A 24004-nucleotide genomic window follows, 5' to 3' on the forward strand; every position below is an offset into this window, starting at 1 on the left:
ATTTTTATCCTGTCCAGCAAAAAGGACTCCTTTCAATCGAGTATTTTTTGCATTACTGTTCCTGACTTTGACTATCTTTCTATCTCCAGGTAGGTCCTCAGGGACTGGGCTGATTGTAGCACGTATTACACGGATGTGGGAATTGCATTCATTGATAGCAGCTGATGATACCAAACCCACTGAAGCAGATTCCTGGTCTTTACAGCTGGCTGTACCAAATTTTCATTTATATAGATAGGTGATTCCGATTGACCGACTCACGATTCACTGTTCTTTTCATCACTTTCTTTTTTGGCCTTCCTCGCGAACGTTTATTTTGTATTATGCTAGCCTCTCCAGTATCCAGTATTCCACAGTTCTCTATGGCCACAAGAAGGCCAGATATATCTATGTCCGTATTCCACCCATCATCGCCTGCATCAGATGTCGTGGGTTGAAAAGGAGGCCTTTCTGCTTTCTTGCTGTGTGGGCTGGAATTTAGGATGCCACAGGCCAAAATATCCTCCATGATGTTAAGTGTATCTTCCTGCTCCATCGCGCTGGTTAGAGAGTCTGAGTCGAGGCAAATTTATAAATGTAGATATGAATGCAGACTACTGATATGAACATCCGGTCTCCTCGGATTGGAATTCCGTAAATTGCTAACACTCGATGCGATTGATTCCACATGATGCTTCGGATCTTGGGAGCCTTTTTAATGCTTCCGGTAAACGTAAGACAAAATTTTCAGGTATAATGCTTGATATATCCAAGTCTAATTGCGCACCCCCATTTTGAAAGCCTAATGGATCAAATTACGTACGATGTACAGTATGCAGCTCCATTGTTCGGAACGGGTTATCTAAACCGGTTTAAAGCTATATACTTGGGGCTATGCTAGAGTCAGCAGTGCCTATGCAATTTTAGGCGTTAAAAATTAATTAGCTGCAATATTCAACCATGTGGGATTCTTAAATATGGCAGTTCCGACACCTGAGAGGCCTCCTAGTTGACTTCACTCCATATTTGCACGGGCACCGTGTCAATTCTACCCAATTTATTTTTCCTCACTCTCAATGTCTCATCGTCTGTCAATCATTAGCTCTGCATCACATGTCAATCGCAGAAAATTACCCCCCATGCGTGGCAGTCAGCCAAATACTCGTCGATTGCGGACCTGTAGGTCCTTTGAATGTATGTACCCTGACTCCCAATGATCTGTGAATCAATGCCTTGAACCTGAGTTACTTTATGTTATTTACAGGGGTCTACAGCACGGAAGATGATTCATGTGCCACAAACGACTTGAATCGTCTCATACTTAGGGTTGGGGAATCGTGCGTGTCAAAGATTTATTTATTCGTGTATCAAGATGTTGACACAAATCATTTCAGTGTTGCAATATTCCCAGATGACGCAAGGGCGGTGACAAAAACAGACGGCAGCCTTCCCATCATGTCATATTGGTATGGCAAAGTCTCCAAAATCTATTTGAGACCACGAGAAAAAACCCATGTCAGCGTTTTTAAAATGCAGATGATATGACTTGCTGATGTAGTCTTATCAAGGATGTCTGGCTGGACATTCAGTGGTATTATAGACGCGTCGACCTGGAGGATGCCGGGGTAGAGTAATAAAATTATTTCCACCAGAGAGCAAGATATCTGACGCTCAAGACAGCCTGGCTGAATCTATCGGTGAATATGAGCTAGTGCTCAGTGACCACATTTCATTGGTTGATATGATGTGCATTGAGGGTGCGTGTCATTCCATATATTGCACACAGTTTGACGCATTTTCTATTCATGTCAGACCATGCTACAATTATCAAGTATGATGAATGTAACCTTGCACAACATCCAGTACCCCCTGAGACCCCATATCATCGGTGGAATGTCACGATAAAATTTGCTAGGCACCGGAAAGATGTGAACATTGATGGTGTGCACCTCAATGTAAGGGTATTCCTTGTGGTATCCATCCCTGTTGAATTGAAGTCCATATCATCCACAGAACACACAGCGAGCATCGCAGTGTCGCTGTGATGGATGCAATCTTATGCTGTACTCTCCCAGCATTTCCCAGAGATACTGTAGGAAATGCAAACAATGGTTCACTAACGAGTGTCTAGATGCTCTGGAACTCCATACCGATCAAGTTCCAGAATCCAAGCTGCCAGCGACATATGATGGTATTCAGCTGGAGGAAGACTTCGTCGCTATTTTAATCATGCCCATTTGCCGCGGTGGACCATATGGTGTGGTTGGCAATGGATGGATCTATTCCCGCGCCAGATCACTCTTGAAAGAGGTTAGGGTTAATGGGAAACTTCCAAATGGATGGAAGGCTAGCCTAACAGAAACAGATTACGAGGGTTCTGAGGTTTCTGAGGGTTTTAGTTATTATATGTGTCCATGCTGCGCAGATGCGTTGTGCTGAACTTTCAAGTCTGTCTTCAATACATACAAATTTTCGTATGCCTAACATAATTTAATCTCTGGCAAGGTTGAGATTCGCGTCAAACAAGTTACATTAATCACAGAGAATCACAAAATATTCCATAAAGGCTGTGTATGTAATGATGTTGCATAGTTGTATGTAATGAGGCGGTATGGCTGTATGTAATAAGGCGGTACTATTAAATGATCATGATCCGATTTTTGCGGTTCCCCATGTGTTATAGTGCTATATGCAACCCTAATTTGTTTTTACATGAGACGTGTAGTGTACTTTGTACCATCAATGGATCCCTTCTTTCGCTTCCGGCACTGGAGCAGCCGCAATGCAAGAACCCTCATGAAATCAAAGGGGACGATCGAAGACGTGGATGGGGAGTGTTTATTAAAGGTTTTTCAGGTTGGACGGCCCTCGGAGAGCGGCCACATCGCCGCACACTACCGGGTGCCCCTTCGAGCTGTCAACAAAAAATTCGGTATTTACAGGAAGATTGTGACCCACCTGACTAGCTCATCACAGCCACTTGCTTCACAACTACGAGATACATATCTTTCAATCATGGAATACATGCACAATGTGCGAATCACATTTTGTGCAGATGCCCGAGGATCGCCTGATCCGCTCCAAGCTGGCTTCAGATCTGCAGCACTGGATTACTATCTATGGTTGGACCACAGGGCCGGTGGCTTCCATGAACTCTGTCGTGCAAAAATAGAACAGAGCCATAAGGTGACCTTCAAGTCCGTACAGAATCGAGAGTGCCAGGATATCATATCGTTCCGTTAGTGTGCCGCTGTTGAATCACATATCTCAGTCACTGATTTTGCATGATAATAGTCGACTGGGGATCCTACCACACAGCCAACTGTAATGAGCACGATATTTGTGGGGCATTTCAGGGCTACGCCTCCGAGGAGGATCTTCAGTGTCTTCTGGATGCAGTAGATGTCTCTATGGATTCCAGTCAGAAGCATGAGATGTCATCAAGCCCTATCATTTCGCGTGTACTTGACACGGATATTCTACCAACATCAGTCACACTTCCTATGGTATGTCTCCCTCCTTAACGTTGTTCTTCTACTAAATCGTGCTCATTGTGCTCCTCTGGTAGGACAATATTCAGCCCCTGTTGGGTTCAGTTGATACTCCCATGTATTCCGATAGTATGACAGTGGTCGACTCCACTGACATATACACCACTCTGGACGATATATTCACATTCCCAGATATCACAGTACGTTATAACTCACAATCACGCATCAACTGGATGTTTTCACTGACACTCCTCTAGCCACTTGGTTTCGAGCCTGAGAGGTCATTAAGCCTCACTGTTGGTCACGCACTGGACACGGCTAATCAGTCAATACCAGCTATCCATCTCATGGTATGTCCCCTATTTATGTTTTTTTCACTGCTGGATCATGACACTTGTGCTCCGCTAGCAAGAAGATATTCAGCCCTTGTCATGTTCAGTTCATACCGCCATGGAACCAATTGTTTGTCCTCAGGACACCGAAAGTATGATAGTGGTCGATTCCACCAACATATATAACGCTGTGGACGATACATTCGCAGCGTCATATTTTGCAGTATGTTCCAACGCACAAGTATTCATTCATTATATATACTCACAGACGCACCTCTAGCCACCGAATGAAAACTCGATGTTGAATATCGGACAGGCTACTGATGATAGTACTCGTGTATCAAGTCTTGCTAAAAAGACAAATTCCTCAGGTTCCGTGTTGAAGCCAGTATGTACATCAACCACGATTGTACTTCATCTGACGGACCATTTCAAGTTCCCACTGCCGTTTGACTGGGGCTATTGCAAACGAGCTATTGGTTCGATGGGCGTTCCCAGCATTCGGGTAGACCTTTCACGATGGTTAATTGCACACATTGTCGTGCGGATACGTGAACTCTATGGACTGGACGAGGACACCCCACTCGATGATGCTATTCAGCATGGGTCTGAATGTCAAGCCACCTATGAGGAATTCCACGAAATTTCTGGGATGTTCAAATTCCTTCGTGCTATACAAGCCATAGCAGAGGAGCGGCAGACTATTGCAGATTTTTTCGTTTGTGCGGCTCGAGGCCCGCATCTGTCAGACATGCGTATTGAGTGTGGTGTACAGTGCGATATAGAGTCGCAGTTGGATCCTGGGGACATGGGCACTGATACCGCACACATCACATCGCTCAACTGCTCCCTCACACACGACTATGAAGTATGAAATTTCCCGCTCAACCTTTCTGAACATGCTTATCTCGTTTATTCAGACTAACACTGAAAATGTGTTACCATCAGAGGACCATAATGACTGCTCTACAGATCAATCGCACATTTCAATACACACTACAGAGCCATTGTTTACTATGGACTCCGACAACCAATCTGCAGCAGCCTCGACGCCAACAACTGTCAACATTGCTGACTGCCAATCTCAAGCTCCCACAATATATACTACACAAGACAATCATAGCGACCCCCCTAGTGATCATGATACTGTCCCTCGCACCAGATTAAGGGCCAGGAATGTCAAGAAGGTCACATGTGCTACAGTACCAACCCAGAAACGGCGCCATGAAAACTCGGTATCACAGCATGATGTGGTTAAAGATCGGCCTCGCACTGGACGACCGGTAATATTCGCTGGCCCACTGGTTCAACCCAAGAAAAAGGCGAGGACTCTATCGCCAGGTGTCAATTATACCATAGAAGACCTGATAAAGGGATTGGATTCCACAACAATTTCACCGTCTGTAAGGATTTCACGCGTTTCTGTAGATTCTAACATAATGTGACCGCATAGATACACCTCTTTCTCCTTGATCCGATGAGAGACGACTTCATCCAAAAGAACACCGCATCACAGTACAACTCACTGTTGAATATAGCACGATTTATCGCGTCTGCATTGACGACGAAATCCCTGTCTGATTCCACAATCACTGCAGCAGCATCGTTAATGAAGATTGAATTTTGGCTTGAAGATGTCGCCCTCGACTGCAAGGTTGCGTTGGAAGCAAAGGACATGTCACTATCTCCATTGGTGCGTAATAGCGGTAGACCCTGCTATCGTGCTGATATTCTTTCATTTGACACCAGGCACACCACGTCCTGGTTGAGCTGTCCACCCGTGCCTTAGAGGATGCATCATCTTTAACCATTGCTCTTGAAATACACATATCTGTGAATTTCCTTTTTGTGGACCTAAATGACACGTTGCTGACGTTACGCGTTTCTCAAGAAGCGTATCAACAGCGTCAAAGCTATGGCAGATGTGATTCGATATCTATGCAAGCTCCGACTCTTGCATCCAGGAGCTGATGTCAAATATGAACCTGGATTTAGGGTATTGGCAAAAATCATGAAAGACCATCGGGGGAATAACTAATATCATACTTAACTTCATTCTATGTGGCAAATATTGCAGAGATGAAGGATGGAATCCTTAAAGTGATACAGAATGCTAACCTGTAAATTTTGCTTTGTAAATTCGTTACATGCAGTTTCTGAATGACTACCGATACGAAAATATGTATTTGTAACTAAACTTTATACATGTGGTTCATATGCAATGTATGCAAATTATGAAACAAATTCGCTTTGTTTTGAATGAATAGAGCTTTATCCTTATTTATATTTGTGTTTTTATTCAGAAACTGTCCATCATTCACACAACAGAGAAATGGGTTGAAATATGCATCAATGGGACTTTACAGGCTGCGTCTCAGATGTAATCTCAGTGACGTCATCTTATGTAATTATATGTGGCGTGGAAATATCAAGTGGTTCAAAAAGGCGTTGAATTTCAACTTCCGCTCGATTTGTTCTCTTCCCAATCCACTTCCTTCTCACATTGTCGTAGCTCCTTAGGGTGGCAAAGAGCAGTCGCTCTGGCATCATGTGAGAAGTGACACTCGTGTCTAGCACCTTTATGGGCGTAAATGGCTGTCGTCGACAGTCGCACGATGTGTCTGTACTGTTTGCATCACTCTTGCACGCGTCCCATCTCCTTGCCGTAGCTCCTTACGGGAGTTTTGAGCTGTCGCTCTGACATGGTATGATGGGGCGACTCTCGCGCTTAGCACCTTTATAGGTGTCTGGCTGTTGTCGACGGTCGCGCGATATGTCCGTGCTGTTCGTATCACTCTTCGACGCGTCCCACCTCCTTGCCGTAGCTCCTTACAGGGGATTTGAGCTGTCGCTCTGGCATGCTACGGTAGGCGACTGTCGTAGTTATCTATGCTTCCTGCCTGAGTGATTGGCATGTCTACTTATGTGTGAACCCATAAGTGTTTCAATGAACATATAATCCCACTTTTTTATCCTGACAAGCGGTACGTTATGATGCAGTCCATATCTCAACCTTCAATCTCGCGTGCGCTCGCAACATTCTGTGAGTGCTCATCCTCTTATTTCAGAGCAAATGTTCTTTTGCACAGTTAAATAAATCATGGTTTGACACCTTCCTCAATCTTCAACATATTTTAATTACAGCTGCGTGCAAATATAATTGCACTGGCGCAAATCCAAAACATATAACAACAAGGAAGGACTTAGTGAAAATTTACCTAAATTTACACAACACTGCTACAAACTTTGAGCTTTCGTCCATGGGCAATAGGAAAATCTCTGCTGACCTCAAGCTTGCACCTATCCGTATTCATGCCCAGTCAAAACCCGCAACAGGCTCAGCCATGTTCAGCCAGCCCGCTTAGGAAACCTGGCTGAGTATGGATATTTGAACCACTTCCTGGATATCCCTGTACGACTTCGGAACGAGTTTACATAAATCAGCATGGATAGCCCTGTAGCAACGCGGACACTTGCATTGGACAGAGTAATGGATCGAAACAACAGAATGAGCAAACGACAGTGACATGCAAATAACACCCGAGTAATTTCCTTGTGGACTCCCCCGCACTTCCTGGTACAGTTGCAATAGTAAGATTTCAGATGCATCAATGAATGGGGCCAAAGACTGCAAGATAGGGAAAGCACAAACAGCAAAGTTGCTTTGCATGCTTCTCGTACTTTACAGCCTAGATACAGCAAATATGGTGAACGACGAGACAAGTAAGTGTTGTTGCCAATGATGTTGCCTTTCTGGGTTCGTAGCTAATTTGTTTACATGACGTGACCTGGAAAAACGAACCAAAGTCTGTCTAAACATGGCTCAGCGTGGCTTCCCTCTGTATTCTCGTGGCTCAGCATGGCTCAGCCTGTTGCGGGTTTTGACTGGGATTCATGCGCAAGGCATACATCGGCTCCGTGACATCTTGGACTTTAGGATTCTCACGTACAAAAAATATAGTAGAATGTACATTTTGTGATGTGATATGATTAATTCTCGGCCCTCGTTTCGATGATGGAATCGAGCATCGCAAGATCGTGAGCCGCCGTAATTGGGAGTCCATCTCTCGCCTCATGTGGTCTCTTTATCTTGGTGTAATTAACGTATGGAGGATAACGCACGACATCTTCTACCCCCGCCCAGTCGAAGTCGATGATCATGAACTTTGTCCAATCATCCTTCTTCACCAAGATGTTAGTATCGCGTATATCGCCATGAACCAGCTGGCGAGCATGCAGTGTCTTCAGCTGCTCTCCGATGGCCTGGAAAACCGATCGGGGGAGGAGGTCAGTATTGGGCAAGTCCGCCAATACATCGTATCCGACAATTTCATCCATGACTACCATGTACCAACCTCCAGGGAGCTTTTCGAATCCTCGTAATCTAGGGGCGACGCCAGATAGAGCGCAGTGCATGTGAGCATCCCTTGAATAACGTCGGACAAATTTGATGCATATCGCAACCTTAGCATCTCCTTCAGCGAGGGTTCCGAAAAAGATAAGTCTTTTCGGGTTTCCCTCATCTTGTCCGAGATGCTCCCTATAGTTGAAATTCTGTTTGCTGTTGTCGTCGAGAGCTATGAAGCTTGTGGGGTAAGGAAAGAGTATAGGGTGAGATAGCCTGTTGGCAAGTTCAGATTCAGGAGGGAGCGTTTTGTAATATCTCTCGAGCGATTTAACAGCTTTGCAGAATGCAGCCATGTGACGTGCGGCGGTGACCTGATTATCGGTATCCGTGGAATGATAATTGAATGCAAGAGGGCTCGAAAGTATCTGCACAGCAGGGCGCAAAGTCCACACAGCACCGGCGAAGACAATATATGGTCCTGGAGAAATAATTGGTTCTCATTTGTCATATTCTAAGACTCAGGAAATATCGGTACTCACCAAAAAGTATGAGCAGGAAACACGGTAAAGCAGACCCCGACATCCTAGGTGCGGACACTCTCGTTGACTCCAGGTAGTACGAGAGAGCCTGCATGTATGGTTCCGAACTGGAGACCGCCGCCTCGTTCTTGAACTCGGCAATGACAAAACTATGCCGATAGTTTTGAACTTCGACGGACATCTCTGCATCCGTGAAATATGCTGTTCCTTGCACCTTGCTGTTCAGGCGAAAGCCGAGCTTGTACCTTGAGAGCACCTCGCTAACCGTTTCTACCCGCTTTTTTTCAGTGTCATGAAGGGCTGACATGGCATTCGCCAGTTCATCGACGAGATTATTGTCGTCTTCCGTTATAGTATGAGTCCGGCTGTCATCGATGAATTGGCCGAAGACTGGATGTAGCAATGTGGCAGGAATAGCTTCCTCGACCTCGCGAGGACGACCACAGGCTATCCGTAATTTTTCATCCTGCTGTCGTTCACGAAACGATGAAGGATTTGAAGCATTGGAAGGCGAGGGCGATCTTTTCGATGTTGAACGTGATTTCTGTTTTCTAGAATAGTCGTCCATATTTGCGAGGAATGATTCCCGTGCAAGTTTAATCGGGTCCTCTCCTTCTATCACCCGGTTTACCCGGAGAGGAGGATTCGTCGACCCTACCAGCAAGAAATTAGTTTCATCTGTACAATTCAACGAGATCATACATTAACTCACTATTGTTATCGGAGTAAACTTGGACAACAACATAGAGACGTTCAAGGACTGGTACGCCCAGAAAATAATTGAATAGCGGTATGGATCTGGCCTCGAGTAAGTGACCCGCATTGAGGGTATCAAGATTCTCCCGGAGTTCGTCCTCGGATTCGGATATCCTGTATAATCGAATGCGACTTTGATCTACGTCTTTAAGTTGTGATTCCTTTTCCTTCATCTCATCTTTCAGTGCTCCCATCGATGCATTTGACCTGATTGAAATGTCAAAGCACTCCTCGCCAGTGCTACCTCGCAACCAACAATTAATAACAAGTTGTGGTGCATCTGTGCTATGAGAATCAATCTCAAGGACAAAATTTGTTCGCCGCCATTACATACCTACAATGATATGAATGTGCTCTTCTGGTGGTGCTGCTTTGAACAGGGATGATAGTTTATGCATTGCTATCAATGGTTTCCCAAGCTCGGATAGGATAACATTGCGAAGATTCTGATCATATGGTTCGACCACCGGGTTTCTGGGCTTGTACAGTCGAAGAGCTGAAGCAGGCACATCGATAGCCTGAGATTTCTTCAGCACATTTTTCAAAGTATCGACCGTTTCAAAGCGTGATATTTTGACACTGAAATGTTGGTCGATTTCCGTGCCTCGTATCCAGCAGTACAGTGTGAAAATTTCAGACATGGTAATTGAAAGTTGAGATTGAAGACGCCACAATTTGGTTCCATTGTGTTGAATATTACATAAGCAACACTAAACTCAGTGGCATTGTTTTTATTCGTCATAAAGAAGCACAGCCGCTGCGCAAATGAACATTGACATAACAGCAGTTCCATCCAATATACCAATTCGACGTCATACATGTGGAAGTTCTGTATCAGGAGCCAGTACTTGATGGGCACGCGTAAATAAATTACCCGATACAGTTTGATACAGAGGATATTGAATAAAAGGCCAGTGTACAATGTATGATATTTGCAACATGAATGTGCACTTGTATGAATTTTAATTGAGGATCAATGTATATATACATGGCTGCTAGTACTTCGATGGATGATAAACGCAAATGCGAGATAAATTGACTGTATCCTCAAAGTTCCATGACGTCCTCAAGGTCAAACGGAAAGTCCTCGAAGTCTCGAAGTCTCTTGAAGTCCTAGGGCAAGGTATGAAATTCAGCACGAGTCCTCAAATTCAAGGTATGTCCTGAGATTCAAACAGAGTCCTCAAAGCTAAGGTACGTCCTCAAAGTCTCGGGATGTTCTCGAAGTCCTCAAATTATGTTCTCAAATTCAAACCGAGTCCTCAAAGTCCCAGTACGTCCTCAAATTCAAACAGAGTCCTCAAAGTCTTTGGGGGTCTTTGGGGGTCACTACTGGACAAAAAAAATTACGACTTGAGTTAACCTGAGTTTGCCTAAGATACAACAAGTTCATAATGAATCACGGTGAGTCATGGTGTATGATGACCTAGGCATGGTCAAAAACTTACGAAGAAAAACAAATGCAGGGACCTTAGCACAAGTTAAGGACAAGTTCAAAACATGTTTTTAAATATTTTGATCTTGGTTTCACCCTCGTAAGGCACCACTCCAAGTCTGCTTTTGGTTTGATCAAATTCACATGGACTCAGCACTTCTTTTGTCTTCTGCTTGGGCCAGGTGTGGTCCTGCCGCGCCTGAAATAGTCATTTGGCTTATGTACCTAGTTGTACATGTCCCTACGGCAACATTGAGGTGGTTGCCAAATGGTAAATCAATAAATTGCCCGAAAAGACTGCACCGTTAAGGTGGCCCTCGAGGGTGAGTGGACCGACAAGTTCGGGCTCGAATGTGACATCTGCAGAGACCATTTGAGCCAACTCTTCATTGATTATGTGTGGGCCTTCTGGATCAGAGAACCCTATACCGGCGATGGTACGGATCTGGAAATGGTCGTCAGACATTCCACTAAGCTAAGTTGGGGGGTATTGAGGTCTCGCAGTTGAGCGGGTGCCATCTGTGCCGATAATGTATGTATCCACATCAGTGATACGAGAGTCCTTTTTATTCAGTTTCATTCCTACTACCTTGTGTGGACGCTGCACCTGCACACCAAGGCTCTGCAACTTCTGCATAAGTACAAGCTCGGTCACAGGGATGAAAAGCGCGTTTCCCTTGATGGCTCGAGACAGTAACCCATCTGCGACATCGATTCTTGCTAAAGCCTAAGATCACAAGAACATCAGTAGGCCTTCTTATGAATGCACGGTAGCTTACCTCGATGATTGCATAGTGTATGGCAATGGACCTCGATGAATTGGATCCTTCGCCTACGGCATCCACGATAACGATGTCATAGCACCTGTTGTGAACGAGAGCAAGAGCAGCTATGAGACCTGCGGGGCCTGCACCCACAATAAGCACGGTTGTGTTCTCGGGGAGAGACATTGTCTGCTTGGAGGATTTTGAGAATGATAAAGTGACTGAGACGATGAATTATCTTCAGATAGCTTTTGAACCTCTAATGAAAGGCCACCAGTATACAGGTTATCTTAACCCGTAGTAGTGAAGGATGATTTGCTGTCGCGCACGAACTGCAACTGTCGAAAAATGTGGTCAATAACCAGCCTGGACTCGGAGTGACTTAATTCATGCGCTGCCCGAACGTGGAGCTCAGTCGGGAACATGGCACTAAGATATCTGAAGGGATCATTGTATTATCAGACTAATCAGTACATGTGTCGTAGTTAGCACATGGAAATTTCACAGACGTACAACAGGTTCACAGTGCTGAGTGATTTCAGCATTATAGGAAGGGCTCTGGACCATTTCCCGCAAAGACACTAGTGGGAGTATTGACATCGAGATGCTAGGTCCTGTTTGACAATGCGAAAGAGTCCTTGGTCAGGAACAAAAGTATAAAACCAAGAGCGTGATTTTTGTCCAATACGGTCCCCCATAAAAGTCTTCACATTATGTCCTGAAATTTTAACCTAGTCCTCAATGTCAGACTTGAAGTCCGAGTACAATACGACCTTCCTGAGTGAGCTAGTGGTACATGTATTAAAATATGACGTGAACGTCCTGGCCAATAATTCAATAATGAAGTCAAGGTATATGTACATTTAGAACTATTGGTATTTTACGGTCTTACTATGTGCTCAAAGTCAGTCTATAAGCTAATCCCTGTAGGTGAAGGATAGTTTCCTTCAGCATCAGACTTGGAATTCTATTCCTGAATCGCCCTACTCCTCAGTGCCATCTTGAGTTTCATCCTCGTCGATGTCATCATCACTGTAGTCCTCGTCCGTGTCCATGTCATCATCGCTCTCCTCCGTGAATATGCTAGAGCCAGGAGCGTTACCGAAATAAGCGGTTCGTACCCTACCGTCCTCGCCGATTACATTGGCCCGAACAATCTCATAGTCCAGGTGATCTTCCGGTACCCTCTCGATGCCCATGAAATCCCTGACTCCGTTGGTCAGGGCAGACCTTGTAAAGCAGCGATGATTGTCTAGACGATGGGTTATTGTGTACCTAGATTTAATATCAACAGGAGGGACGTACTGTGATTAGGATTGGGCGATTTCGCCTTTTCTTCGGCTAGCTCCCAGAATAGCATACATGAACGCCCGAGATCATCCCACAAATATATTCTTGAGGTTGCGAGCACGATGCGAGGGTCATTTAGCTCGTGGATATTCAGGAAGTCTGCGAATTGCTGGTGTTGCTCGACGCGGAATATTATGACTTCAAGGGTTGCATTGGCGAGGATATTTTTCACCAAAGACGGTATATTTGTTCCTGATTTGTACGAGGAACCCCACAGGGAGAGATGCGTCAGCTGAGGAAAGCATGACATTTGAACATCCCGAAGCATGTTAGGATCGTCGACCTCAAGATGGGTGATTTTTGCGAAGAGCGTGACATTAGAGATCAAAGAGGAAGTGAAAGGGACGCCGATTTGATGAGATAGTACCTTGAGGGGTAAGGTGTCCAGCAATTGTAGGAGGGGTGCCACCTCATCTTCAAGAAAATCGTTTTGGGGACGCAGGGAAAGATTTTTGATTCCTTTACAGAGTGATAGGATATCCATTATGGTGACGACATTTATGTCTCCGGAGAGCGAGATGGCTTTGATGACTGTCTCTGCAAATTCCTCGCACAATTGCCGACGGCGCAGGCATTGTACGAACAAAGAAGCCTCGTCTTCATCTGAAAGTAAAACTTTTTCATAAAGTTGTTTCTCGAACCTGTAGTCCAATGATGAATGCGATCAGTATAATCAGTGAGATCAATTTCACATTGGGCGTGCCATAAAATACTGACCAGGGCATGCTTCTCTGTTGATACAACATCCAGGATACTGCGCTTCCTCTGCTCCTAGTGGCCAAAGTGAATATGTAGATCAAAATCTCGAGTGGCACCTTCATCGTTGAGACCGAAGAGTTGTGTGGCCTTGTGTTCTCGTTTTGGAATACAGGTGATACATGAACAAATATAATTTACGTCATCCCCATTGATACTATTGGAAATAGTGCGTCAGCGACTTTCAAATAGTGTGAACAACACCATTCACCCTGTAATTAAACGTCTGGCGAGTATCAATGCATCATCATGATCCTATATTGCCAGTGATGCTATACCGACTGATTATGGATGTATTTGGCACTCTATGGTCTCTATATTCTGTCTTGACTCGGTCATGTGTTAATGAGGCAAGAATACAAGCAAGCATGTTTTATATCTGCGGCATCAGAGAGTGATTCTATATTGCCAGGCATCCACTGAAATATTCTAACTACTACACGCTAATCCACCTAGGATACAAATCGGAATGGATGAGAGATAAAATCTAGGAGGCATGAGTCAGAAGAGACAAAAAACAAATTGCTGTGTGACTGCCACAGAAGACAGCGACACACTAGTATGGAGTGACGTTGATCCATGGAAGTGCCAGAGCGGGAGGTAAAAGAGTCGCAACACGATCACATGACAGCAGAGGTATAAGAATTATACAATATGCTATATTTGCGCCATGTCATTTGCCTGAAAAATCAACAGTACCAGTAGTGGCTCAACTACGTGAAAAAAAAATGTTGTGTCTCAGGAATTTGAATATGCACGCAATAAGCTTCTTGGTGAAGCAACATATCATCATTGAAAAGAGGGTGACAATCGCAATTCGGGTAAAATTGCAGACTCCGGCCACTGCAAACCGCATGGATACCATTAAATATGTATTGCCCTCAGTATATGTTGGGAGGCGCAAAATAGTTGAATGATAATATTTTTACACACACAACAAGGAGATGTGACGCGTCGAATAGTGGTATGAACATAACAGACTCATCGCGCGACCGTCGACGACAGCCAGGCACCCATAAAGGCGCTATGTGCGAGAGTCGCCCAACATGCCATGCCAGAGCGACAGCTCAAAACTCCTGTAAGGAGCTACGGCGGGGAGATGGGACGCGTGCAAGAGTTACCCGAACAGGAAAGAAAAAGCAAGGAGATTGGACGCGTGCAAGAGTGACGCGAACGTGGCAGACACAGCAAGGAGAGGTGACGCGTCGAATGGTGATACGAGCACAACAGACTCGTCGCGCGAACGTGGCAGACACAGCAAGGAGAGGTGACGCGTCGAATAGTGATACGCACATAACAGACTCATCGCGCGACCGTCGACGACAGCCAGGCACCCATAAAGGCGCTATGTGCGAGAGTCGCCCAACATGCCATGCCAGAGCGACAGCTCAAAACTCCTGTAAGGAGCTACGGCGGGGAGATGGGACGCGTGCAAGAGCGATGCGAACAGGACAGGAAAAGAGAGGAGATGGGACGCGTGCAAGAGTGACGCGAATGGGACAGACACGTCGTGCGACTGTCGACGACAGCCATATGCACCCATAAAGGAGCTAGACACGAATGTCACTTCTCACATGATGTCAGAGCGACGGCTCTATGCCCCCGTAAGGAGCTACGACAATGTGATGTGAGAAGATGGAAGTAGAATGGGAAGAGAACGTATGCAGCGGAAGTTGAAATTGAACGACATTTTGAACCATCACGTGATATTGCCAAATGAAGTTCCGGACGACAAGTCTGCCAGGGTTCTGTTTGCAAGAAATATCTTTTTCTTTACAAAACATCCTGTGCGAAACATTATGTCAGCTTGCGTTCATGTCATCTGCCTCTGTCATCTTCACCCTGCCGCAGGCCTGCGTACGCGGTTATATCTTTATCTGAAACCTTCGTCCATCGCACCAAGCCCAGTTCGTCGCCGCCATTTCCCACCATTTCCTCGAACTGCGTGCCACTTTCATCAGGAAGTCTATGCCTTAAGCATTGAGTGAATTCGCATCAGTGAATCTACCGGTTGAATGTGATAGTATTTTTCTCCTGCTACTCCCTGCTTTCTTTGAAAACGTTTATGGCACTGAGGTGGCAGCAGTGCTTCATTGTCCGGCTCTTCCTACAATTATGTTGGCGATAGCGTGCTGCCTTGGACATTGTTGCCTACTGACCTTCTTGTTCGCTGTCTACACAATATCCTGTTTACCTCCCCATGTGACTATTTGCACACGTAGACACATCATATGTAAAGTACACTGACAAATAGTTACAATCACTCCGGTGACTGCATGGTATCGAATGCAACGAGAGTCTATATTGCATACGACGACGACGACGACGACGACGAGAATGATGTATCGACAACGTAAATACATACGCAAGAATGAAAGGTTGAGTTGAGAGATACGCTGCTAGCGTATAGCAAGAATATGAATATGAATGCCGTCAGTCAGTGATCCCGAGATCAATGCGCTGTGCGAGAGTGAGAGGCCATGTGTACCAGCAACGCCCCATGTTTTCAATACTGCACGAATTGATCCACGGTGGAGTGGCGATTTTCCGACGCGTCTGGTTGCATTTCATGCAAGTTGTCTTCATCTTTGTTTGCATCCACTTGTTTCCATAATACTGCTTTCCATCAGCGTGGAAGATCATGTCATGAGCACGGGCACCGCATGTGGGATTGGAACACCGATAGATATCGAAGCCCCATGGTCTAGCATCCTTGAAGTTAGAGTAAGCCAAGACACGAGTGTGGACAACACGATCTCTTGTATTGTCGGGGCCCTTCCTATATTCTGCGAATGACAACATGACAGGGGTGGTGTTTAGGGCATGTTTGTCTTCGCCAAACGATCGTTCTAGGGCGGCCCATAAACCCATGTCATACACAAACACGTTTTCCACAAAGCGACTGAGTGCTGGAACAACAAGTGGGTCCACCGTGGATACACCAGCAAAGGAGAAGACGAAATCGAAGATGTCCCTGTCACAATTCATATAAGCCGTGATGTACATGAGATTGAATCAATCACTGACATTTCAACAAGGCGTTTCAAACGGCCGATGCTCTCAGAATTTCTTCCAGTGGATCCGCAAGACGAAATAACGATTCCACGAACAAATGGCCCGCACGCGGGGTCAGCGTTCTTTTTGGCAATTTCCTGTGATGCCAATCGAACATTCTCTCCCAGATAACTTTGTAACAGCTAGAAGTTGTCTCATTAGGATATGAAGTGATGGAATACCGTACATTGTAGTACAGCTTACCTCATGTACTGGTGACGAGGTCGGGTTGGTCGCATTTCCAGACACCACCAGATCCCCGGTTGCAGTATCAGAATGTGTATCGATGAAAATGAGGACGTTTGCTTCGTAGTTGAGGTTTGCGAGCCAATCGAAATCAGGCGTCACGGCGTTTGGACGGCTGTTTCCGCCTTTAAGTTTGCGTGATGCAATGCGCAACTTAAGATACAATGTGAGATAGAATAGTCTGCTAGATAAGGAATGAATGTCGTACCCTGCTAGGCACATAATGAAATTGCTCTTGTAGCGTCCTCTTTATGATATCTGAAGCATATTCGCGACCAAAGCCACTCCATGATAAGAACACCCCAAGGAGTGGAAAGTTGTTACGTTGCGTAAACTCTTGCCTCACAGCATATCCGCGTATCTTGTACTAGCATCATTCAATATAAGTCTGCGAATACAATATGATAGAAGACCATGACATACTGGGAGTGGCAACTTGGCTGCACGATAACATTGTGGACAGACGAAGGAGGCAGCATTCACTTCGACCTGGTTCGTGAGCTCATCTGGGACCGCATCGATACATCCGTGATCTCCTTTGGCCGTCCCAACACAGACTAAGACGCCGCAACTTTTGGTCGTACACTTCCATATGTATGAACCAACATCCTGACAGTACATGCAATGCTACGATGCAGGATAGCGTCCATAATTCATTATAACTGCATGCGAACTTACCGAGATAGCATCCTTCACTTCACATGACTGACTGGAACAGGTAGGACCAATGTCCATTTCAACATCCATCTGTGTATTATCGTCTCCATCGTCGAAAATTGGAGTAAGCTTTTGATATGGCGCGTTGAGGGACTTTGCCCCTGCAGTACGCTTTTTCCCATTCTTGGCTTTAGTATTGTTAGTGTTAGTGTTAGTGTTAGCATCCTTTGGAGCTGTTGTAGCGGTGACAGTTGTTTGAAAGTAATGTCCAAAATGAGTAGGAGCGATCATGTCGTTAACTCTGCCGTTTTTGAAGAGTACTTGGTCCAAATGACACGTCTCGACTGATTCTCTCGGCAACTGTATAGTATGCGGCAAATACCGGAAAATCTTAATCACACGATGCCCTGTGAGCATCACAGATGCGCCACATCAGATGTTATATGACAAATGTAACATCTAACTTGGTCGACGCGCAGAAACATTATTCGAAACATCAGTCTTGCTTTAGTTTCGTCCAGTGCAAAGTTGAACATGCCACGTGCCTTGAAAATGGTCCGATCTGGCGGAGTTCGAAAAAGATGTCTGCCGCCACGTCTTCCTATGAATATATGCCGGAACTGCCGTTAATTGGACTATGAATACGAATATATTTTTAGCCATACTCATACGAGGACTACAAGCAAAGTGGACCATTAAGTAATGAGGAGATGCAATGACGCTGCATTGAAGAATACAATATTATAAACTCAGCGAATGAACAGGGATTTGGAACAATGGGTTATGTACGCATATGGTACTAAGGCTTGATGTAAATTCACACGGTCACTTGAACCATGGAATCGTCGAATTACTCCACGAAGAGCCCCATTGTCCTCGCAGTTGAGGGAAGACGAGATTCTGACTTGACAAACGATATTTTGAATCGACGATGCTCTTTGAAGAAGATCAATGATACCTTGAATGTTTGTTTTGACAAGGAATCGGTGTGTGATTTTGCGCAAGATCTCTCTAATTTGTCAACGAGATGTCTAGATACAGCTGCCCGTGCCGGATCAATGCTCCGATGCATTGCACCTAATTATTCACCATCTCCATACCTATCAGAAGGTTACTCATACACTCATGCAGCATTCAGTCACAGTCCAATCTTTGGCAGTCTACATTGCCGTCACGCATTATTACTGGGATGTGCTACTTGCATTCTGCAAAGAAATCGAAGATGACGCTCCAGGTTCAAATAAGACATGGCGTTCGGCTCACCTGGACTATCACTTTGCGATGGCATTGGAAAACAATGCATTTTCAAAGGAGATGCAAAAAGCGGCGTTATCTAAGATCAAACGAACGTGGACTGATTTCAAGCGCAAGAAAGCGTATAGGCCTGTTATGCAGCGTGAGTACCCTATATGAATTCTAATGTCGTTCCTCATCTAATCTATTCTCAATGAGTGGATGTCCAAAAGTACCACCAACAACTGTGCAATGGAAAGAACATGTGCGGCGACGCCACTGCCGATCACAAGATGTCTGTAGAAGACATGATCGCTGAAATAGTCGAAGCATCTGCAACCAGCATGCCACTGGAGGTCGACGCAGAGAAGTGCGAGAAAATCGTTCGGTTCGATGATGTCGCCGCGGAACCTAAGAAGAGCACAAAACGCACGACTGTTCGCAAGGTCAAGATGACAGTTAGACCCATAGATTCGGCCACAGCCTCGAGTACAGCCCGTGAAGTTCAAGAGGATGATATCGACGAGACTGCACATATGTTTGAGATGAAGGAGGATGGACGGAAATCTCGTAAAAGTGTCAAGGGCGGCCGTTTGCAAAAGGTTCATGTCAAGGACCTCAAGTGATTATAAAGAAACATTCACTGACTTATTTATTACGGTTAGGAAGCTCGGGGAAGCACTCTCCGGGATTCAACTCCTGAAATGGTATGTAACCACTTATCTGCATCGCAATGTGATGATCATATTTAATATCATCAGAGTCGAGCGAACCGTGCTACAAGGAATCTTCGCACACAAGGGAAACGGAACGCTAGTGCTGATGTCGAATCCGAGGAGGAGATGGGAGACGACGACAAGGTCTGTGCGCCTCTCAATCAATCGAGGCTGGATTGATCAACATTCTTGACCAGAATGTCAACAAAGTTACACGACTCTCAATACATGACACTGGTGGTAGACGCGTTGTTCAAGAACACGTGTCATCATCTGCAGAAGAAAGCGAACCGACCCGTGCTACCAGGGCTGCAAAAGGAAAGGGAAAAAGGAGAGCCATTGTTGAGTCAGATGACGAGGTATGCCTGCACTTCTGTGAGTCCGAGTTGCGCTCATTCGCTTTGTGAAATAGGACGAAATCAGCAATGATGCTGCACGTGGTATGCTAGACATTTTTGATAGCAATGGAGGCACACAGCCCATAATAGGAGTGCCAGAATCAACGCCAATGCCAGTGCGAGAACCAACATTGTTGGAGTCGAAGACCACGACTCAGATGGTATGTATACTCTAATGTCAACCATTCATCCTCACCTATTTCTTACAGGACACCGAATCATCTCCAAAGAAATCCAATCAGTCCGTCGTAGCAGTCGATGAGGTGGGCAAGTGCTTACTTCCCTCTGGTATATCTGTCTAACGTGTAGCAAGGACGATACCAGCGACGATCTCATTGGGTACCCGGATGAAAACCTCCCATCTACCCTCGATGATTGGGAGGACTGGCATACCACAGCGTTTCGGAAAGGTAACTCGCACATGTTTATGAAGCTCGGCACATGGATCCTGCTTCGATTCAGACAGCTGGCCAAGGTTCCAATGGAGGAAGATCCTGACGGGCTTTTGATTCCTGATCACCCTGCGAATTATCAGATGGACTTTGACGCTGACTTCCACGAGGCATTGGGGATGACACGGTTGTATTCTGCGGTCGCTCACATCGACACACACCCTGAATACCTCGCTCATATTTTTCATGAGATTGGAAAGGCGTCGTCTGAGGAGCGACTTGGAAATAGTCATCCAGGCTTTAGGCCCCTCCCAGAACTCCCGGTACCTGTGAAAAGGTATGGCGCAGGTTGGACATATCGCACGACTAACCCTGTATGTAGCATGGTCTCAATCAAGCATTGGCCATATTCTAGTATAGAGGAATTGGATGCAGAGGGTGATCGCGATGACGAAGATGTATCAGGGGCCCTCGGTGATATGCTTATTTCCGGTGCGCCAGTGTCAGCTCCAGTAGTCACTGCAGATGAGCATGATCCACTCAAACGAAAGAGGACAATGTCCAGTACGCTTTCCCCTCCAAAGGTACTTTTAAATTTCAGTCCTACATATGATCATCTAACCATTGGAAAAATCAGGCAGACGGAGGAAGGGGGTCATCAAAGCGGCCAAAGAACACTTCAGGAACCATTTTTATGCGCCATTCATCACCGACCACCACATTCAGTCAACTACGTCCAGTCGACACTATCGAAGCTGCGTCATCGTCAATACCATCTGACTCTCGCGTCACTCGGGACTGTGGAATGGACACCACCGCGGACCCTGTTGTTCTACCACATTTGACACAGGCGATTCAGCATCACGATAGCATCGGTGATCGCAGTGACATTGACTCAAATATGCATATATCATCTCCCTCAAATTCTCAAGATGCAGAAGAGCATATCGCAGATCCTGGCAACGACGCCTCTCTCGCTCGCATCGACTTCATGCATGATTCCAGTGTTGACCAATTATTGGATCCGTCTCAACAATCTACTGTGGTCGATGATATCATGGAGGACAGCGATATCATGGAGGGCAGCGATGACATCGAGGGAAGCAATACCGTGGAGGGAAACGATAAAAATGAGGTTATCTTGAGAACAAAGGCATCATGGGATCGTTTGTCGAGAGCTAAGGATGAAGATGTGAGGGTTCTTGTTAAGTCAACTCCAGAATGAATGAGTTCACGAATTCACTAGCAGTGGTACATGGACATGAGAGGTGATCGTGGTCCGCTTCAATAGTTGGTTTGCTCTTGGTGATATCTGTTTCATGCATGTTGTTTTCCTTCATTACCATTCATGTATCATTCCCAGTCACCTGAATTTGACCTACAGTCGAATAATCGTTCGAGACTCACATAAATCAATATCATGAACTTGGAGAAACAAGCGCATTCGTCGCAACACTAAAAATACATAAATTTATTTTGATAGGATCAACTCGTCAATTTATGTGCATCACCGATGATGGGTGGATGACCACGGCTGATTTATTTCTCCACAAGTGCGAGATCATTGAAGTGATACATAACTTGATTGAACTATCCTGATTCAGTTCTGCGCTCGTTACATATCTGTGGAATATGCACCAACAGTGATCGATAATTTTGACGGTGAGTAAAGCATGGTTACTCAGATGGTGCCTTTGGCCTACCCTTGGCCTTTGCAGGTGACTGCTTACGAACATCCGTTTTCTTATCTGTGTCTGTGTGGATTCCTCCATGTTCATCCTCTGACGGTATATTCTCATTAGTGCTCTGATACGCTAACTGGCACGCACAATCCCATGCAGTCCATATGAGGTTTGATGCCGGTCGCACCCGTACTACCAGTGAGTGAAAATTTCCTTTTCCTTGTGCTTTTTCTGTTGTTAATGAGATATTTTGCCACTGCGGGACTCTGCTGCATAATACTTTGACGTTTGTATGGAAGCGCTTGAGGATGTCTTCGTGCGTTTTCGAAGCGATAAGCTCTTTGGAAACGATTCTATGACATGTCCCAATATTGTGCTTGATGTGCTGTATAAGATGAGTGTGCCATGATGCGTTTTCACTGCAGTCCTTGCTAAAGTCAAACCTAACGTGTCCCCTTTTATTTTTACACCATCGTCTTGCGCATTGTAGGCCTTTATTGATCAAGGTTGTGTGACTCCAATGTCTATCAAGAAATATTTACGGACTCCCAGCTATCTACAGCGTAAGTAAATGCTTTTAACCATCATTCAATGCACTTACATTCCAGAAATTATCTTTATAATTATCACTAACCGCTTGTGCTTCCTCGTATTTGGATTTATCGCTACTCCCTTGAAGTAATTTGGTGATTGCATCGACATTCGAAGAGATAGACTCGAGCCATGTGCGTGTTTTTGAGCATATTCTCCAAGTCTACCCTGTCCGTCGTGTAGTGTTTGAATCTCCTGACGGTGCTTATCTATCTCTCACGCTTTTTCATTGATTATTTCAGTAGACTCATCCTGTTTCTCCTTCTGGGCCTCCACATCGTTTTCTAGGCGCGTGGTGGTGTCCGTGAGCATTGGAATATAAACCCGTGTCCCAGTGCTTCATTGTTTGAGACTCCCTGCAGACTATGTATTGCTTGGTGACACATATGGAGCCACAGGTGATAAACGCGGGCGATCTCAAATTTTAAAGGCGTCGACAGCGGAAGTGATATACACGTTAGTGTTGGTGAAATTTAATTGTTGTACTGTAGCGTATTTGATCGCTCTCGGGTGCTGGACAACATGTCGAATGGATTGGTGCTAGTTGCACGTGCAGACAAGGTATTGAATGGACTGACTTTCTATGATCGCAGAATTTGCTAATGAGGATGGGATTCATTTATTTATAGCAGGAGGTTGCATTCGCTCGATGTCTGAGTTATAGCCTTCTACGAACGACGGTGCGTCTAAGTGGTGAGGTGCCACAAGTGCAGGATCGATGGATAATTCTGCACACACAGATGATTTATTGCATCCTTCAGACAGCTTTGGCTACATTTTCATTGCATTATAACGCATGCATAATTGATGTCGTTTTTCCTGTGGAAAAATATTGCCTAACGACTGCGTTCGATGAGATATGTACTACGGTGGAACTATGTGAGTTTCTGGCACTGTCGGAAGATGGAAATGATTGTGCTGGTGTCCAAGGCCAAAACACACGTCAGGATGGCTTCGATAGTCTTGTCTGAATGATCAATAAGCTGTATCAGAAGTACAGGATTACTAGGAGTACTCTGATTGTTCCAGAAGGAGGAGGAATGAGGGTCGCAGGGGAATTTGTTATATCAGGCTACATATGGACAGCCTTTTTGACTGGTGAATCACTAGGGAGAATGTCATTTTTGTTGCCATTTAAAAGCGTCAGATGAGGTCTCATTTACACAATTTTGGCTCGTTGGAATATTGGCGACTATTTACCTGATTATCGTTGAATATTTGCCATTCCAGACGAGACTCCACCATTTGTAAATTTGCATCAAAGTCCGATGAGTCGTTGTACCAT

The 24004-nt window shown here is 45.2% G+C and overlaps 8 protein-coding genes across 8 annotated transcripts; 2 read left to right on the top strand and 6 right to left on the bottom strand.

Annotated features, from left to right (window-relative positions):
* Nucleotides 1-1118: 1118 nt before the first annotated feature.
* Nucleotides 1119-5773, top strand: HD556DRAFT_1310895 (uncharacterized protein; the record flags this gene model as incomplete). Its single annotated transcript, XM_041300470.1, has 19 exons — nt 1119-1158; nt 1244-1316; nt 1374-1445; nt 1538-1609; nt 1660-1736; nt 1792-1920; nt 2111-2361; nt 2485-2550; nt 2572-2596; nt 2705-3217; nt 3274-3485; nt 3548-3670; nt 3728-3820; nt 3879-4025; nt 4083-4190; nt 4239-4670; nt 4723-5205; nt 5256-5495; nt 5552-5773. 19 exons carry the CDS (start codon nt 1119-1121, stop codon nt 5771-5773), a joined length of 3378 nt encoding a protein of 1125 aa, XP_041157096.1.
* A 2019-nt stretch (nt 5774-7792) lies between these two features.
* Nucleotides 7793-9389, bottom strand: HD556DRAFT_1242869 (uncharacterized protein; the record flags this gene model as incomplete). The annotated part of the gene is made up of 2 exons (XM_041298321.1): nt 7793-8628; nt 8690-9389. The coding sequence occupies 2 exons, from the start codon at nt 9387-9389 to the stop codon at nt 7793-7795; spliced, it is 1536 nt and encodes a 511-aa protein (XP_041157097.1).
* A 391-nt stretch (nt 9390-9780) lies between these two features.
* Nucleotides 9781-10083, bottom strand: HD556DRAFT_1198045 (uncharacterized protein; the record flags this gene model as incomplete). The annotated part of the gene is made up of 1 exon (XM_041296318.1): nt 9781-10083. A coding segment is annotated over one exon (303 nt), but the record flags the coding sequence as incomplete, so codon positions are not given.
* Nucleotides 10084-11121: 1038 nt separating this feature from the next.
* HD556DRAFT_1491606 (uncharacterized protein) lies at nt 11122-11830 on the bottom strand (the record flags this gene model as incomplete). Its single annotated transcript, XM_041308804.1, has 3 exons — nt 11122-11355; nt 11425-11607; nt 11660-11830. The coding sequence occupies 3 exons, from the start codon at nt 11828-11830 to the stop codon at nt 11122-11124; spliced, it is 588 nt and encodes a 195-aa protein (XP_041157099.1).
* A 797-nt stretch (nt 11831-12627) lies between these two features.
* On the bottom strand, nt 12628-13815 carry HD556DRAFT_1310898 (uncharacterized protein; the record flags this gene model as incomplete). The annotated part of the gene is made up of 3 exons (XM_041300471.1): nt 12628-12896; nt 12950-13635; nt 13712-13815. 3 exons carry the CDS (start codon nt 13813-13815, stop codon nt 12628-12630), a joined length of 1059 nt encoding a protein of 352 aa, XP_041157100.1.
* Nucleotides 13816-16183: 2368 nt separating this feature from the next.
* HD556DRAFT_1242910 (uncharacterized protein) lies at nt 16184-16857 on the bottom strand (the record flags this gene model as incomplete). The annotated part of the gene is made up of 2 exons (XM_041298326.1): nt 16184-16724; nt 16778-16857. Coding segments are annotated over 2 exons (621 nt in total), but the record flags the coding sequence as incomplete, so codon positions are not given.
* Nucleotides 16858-18543: 1686 nt separating this feature from the next.
* On the top strand, nt 18544-21671 carry HD556DRAFT_1310900 (uncharacterized protein; the record flags this gene model as incomplete). The annotated part of the gene is made up of 11 exons (XM_041300472.1): nt 18544-18693; nt 18743-19103; nt 19160-19542; nt 19606-19647; nt 19702-19800; nt 19854-20015; nt 20069-20215; nt 20264-20325; nt 20364-20783; nt 20829-21030; nt 21084-21671. 11 exons carry the CDS (start codon nt 18544-18546, stop codon nt 21669-21671), a joined length of 2616 nt encoding a protein of 871 aa, XP_041157102.1.
* A 452-nt stretch (nt 21672-22123) lies between these two features.
* Nucleotides 22124-23031, bottom strand: HD556DRAFT_1310901 (uncharacterized protein; the record flags this gene model as incomplete). The annotated part of the gene is made up of 4 exons (XM_041300473.1): nt 22124-22513; nt 22730-22800; nt 22829-22887; nt 22940-23031. The coding sequence occupies 4 exons, from the start codon at nt 23029-23031 to the stop codon at nt 22124-22126; spliced, it is 612 nt and encodes a 203-aa protein (XP_041157103.1).
* Between the last annotated feature and the right edge of the window lie 973 nt (nt 23032-24004).

Source organism: Suillus plorans (assembly GCF_016647745.1).
Source record: "Suillus plorans strain S12 chromosome Unknown HD556scaffold_53, whole genome shotgun sequence".
NCBI lineage: Eukaryota > Fungi > Basidiomycota > Agaricomycetes > Boletales > Suillaceae > Suillus > Suillus plorans.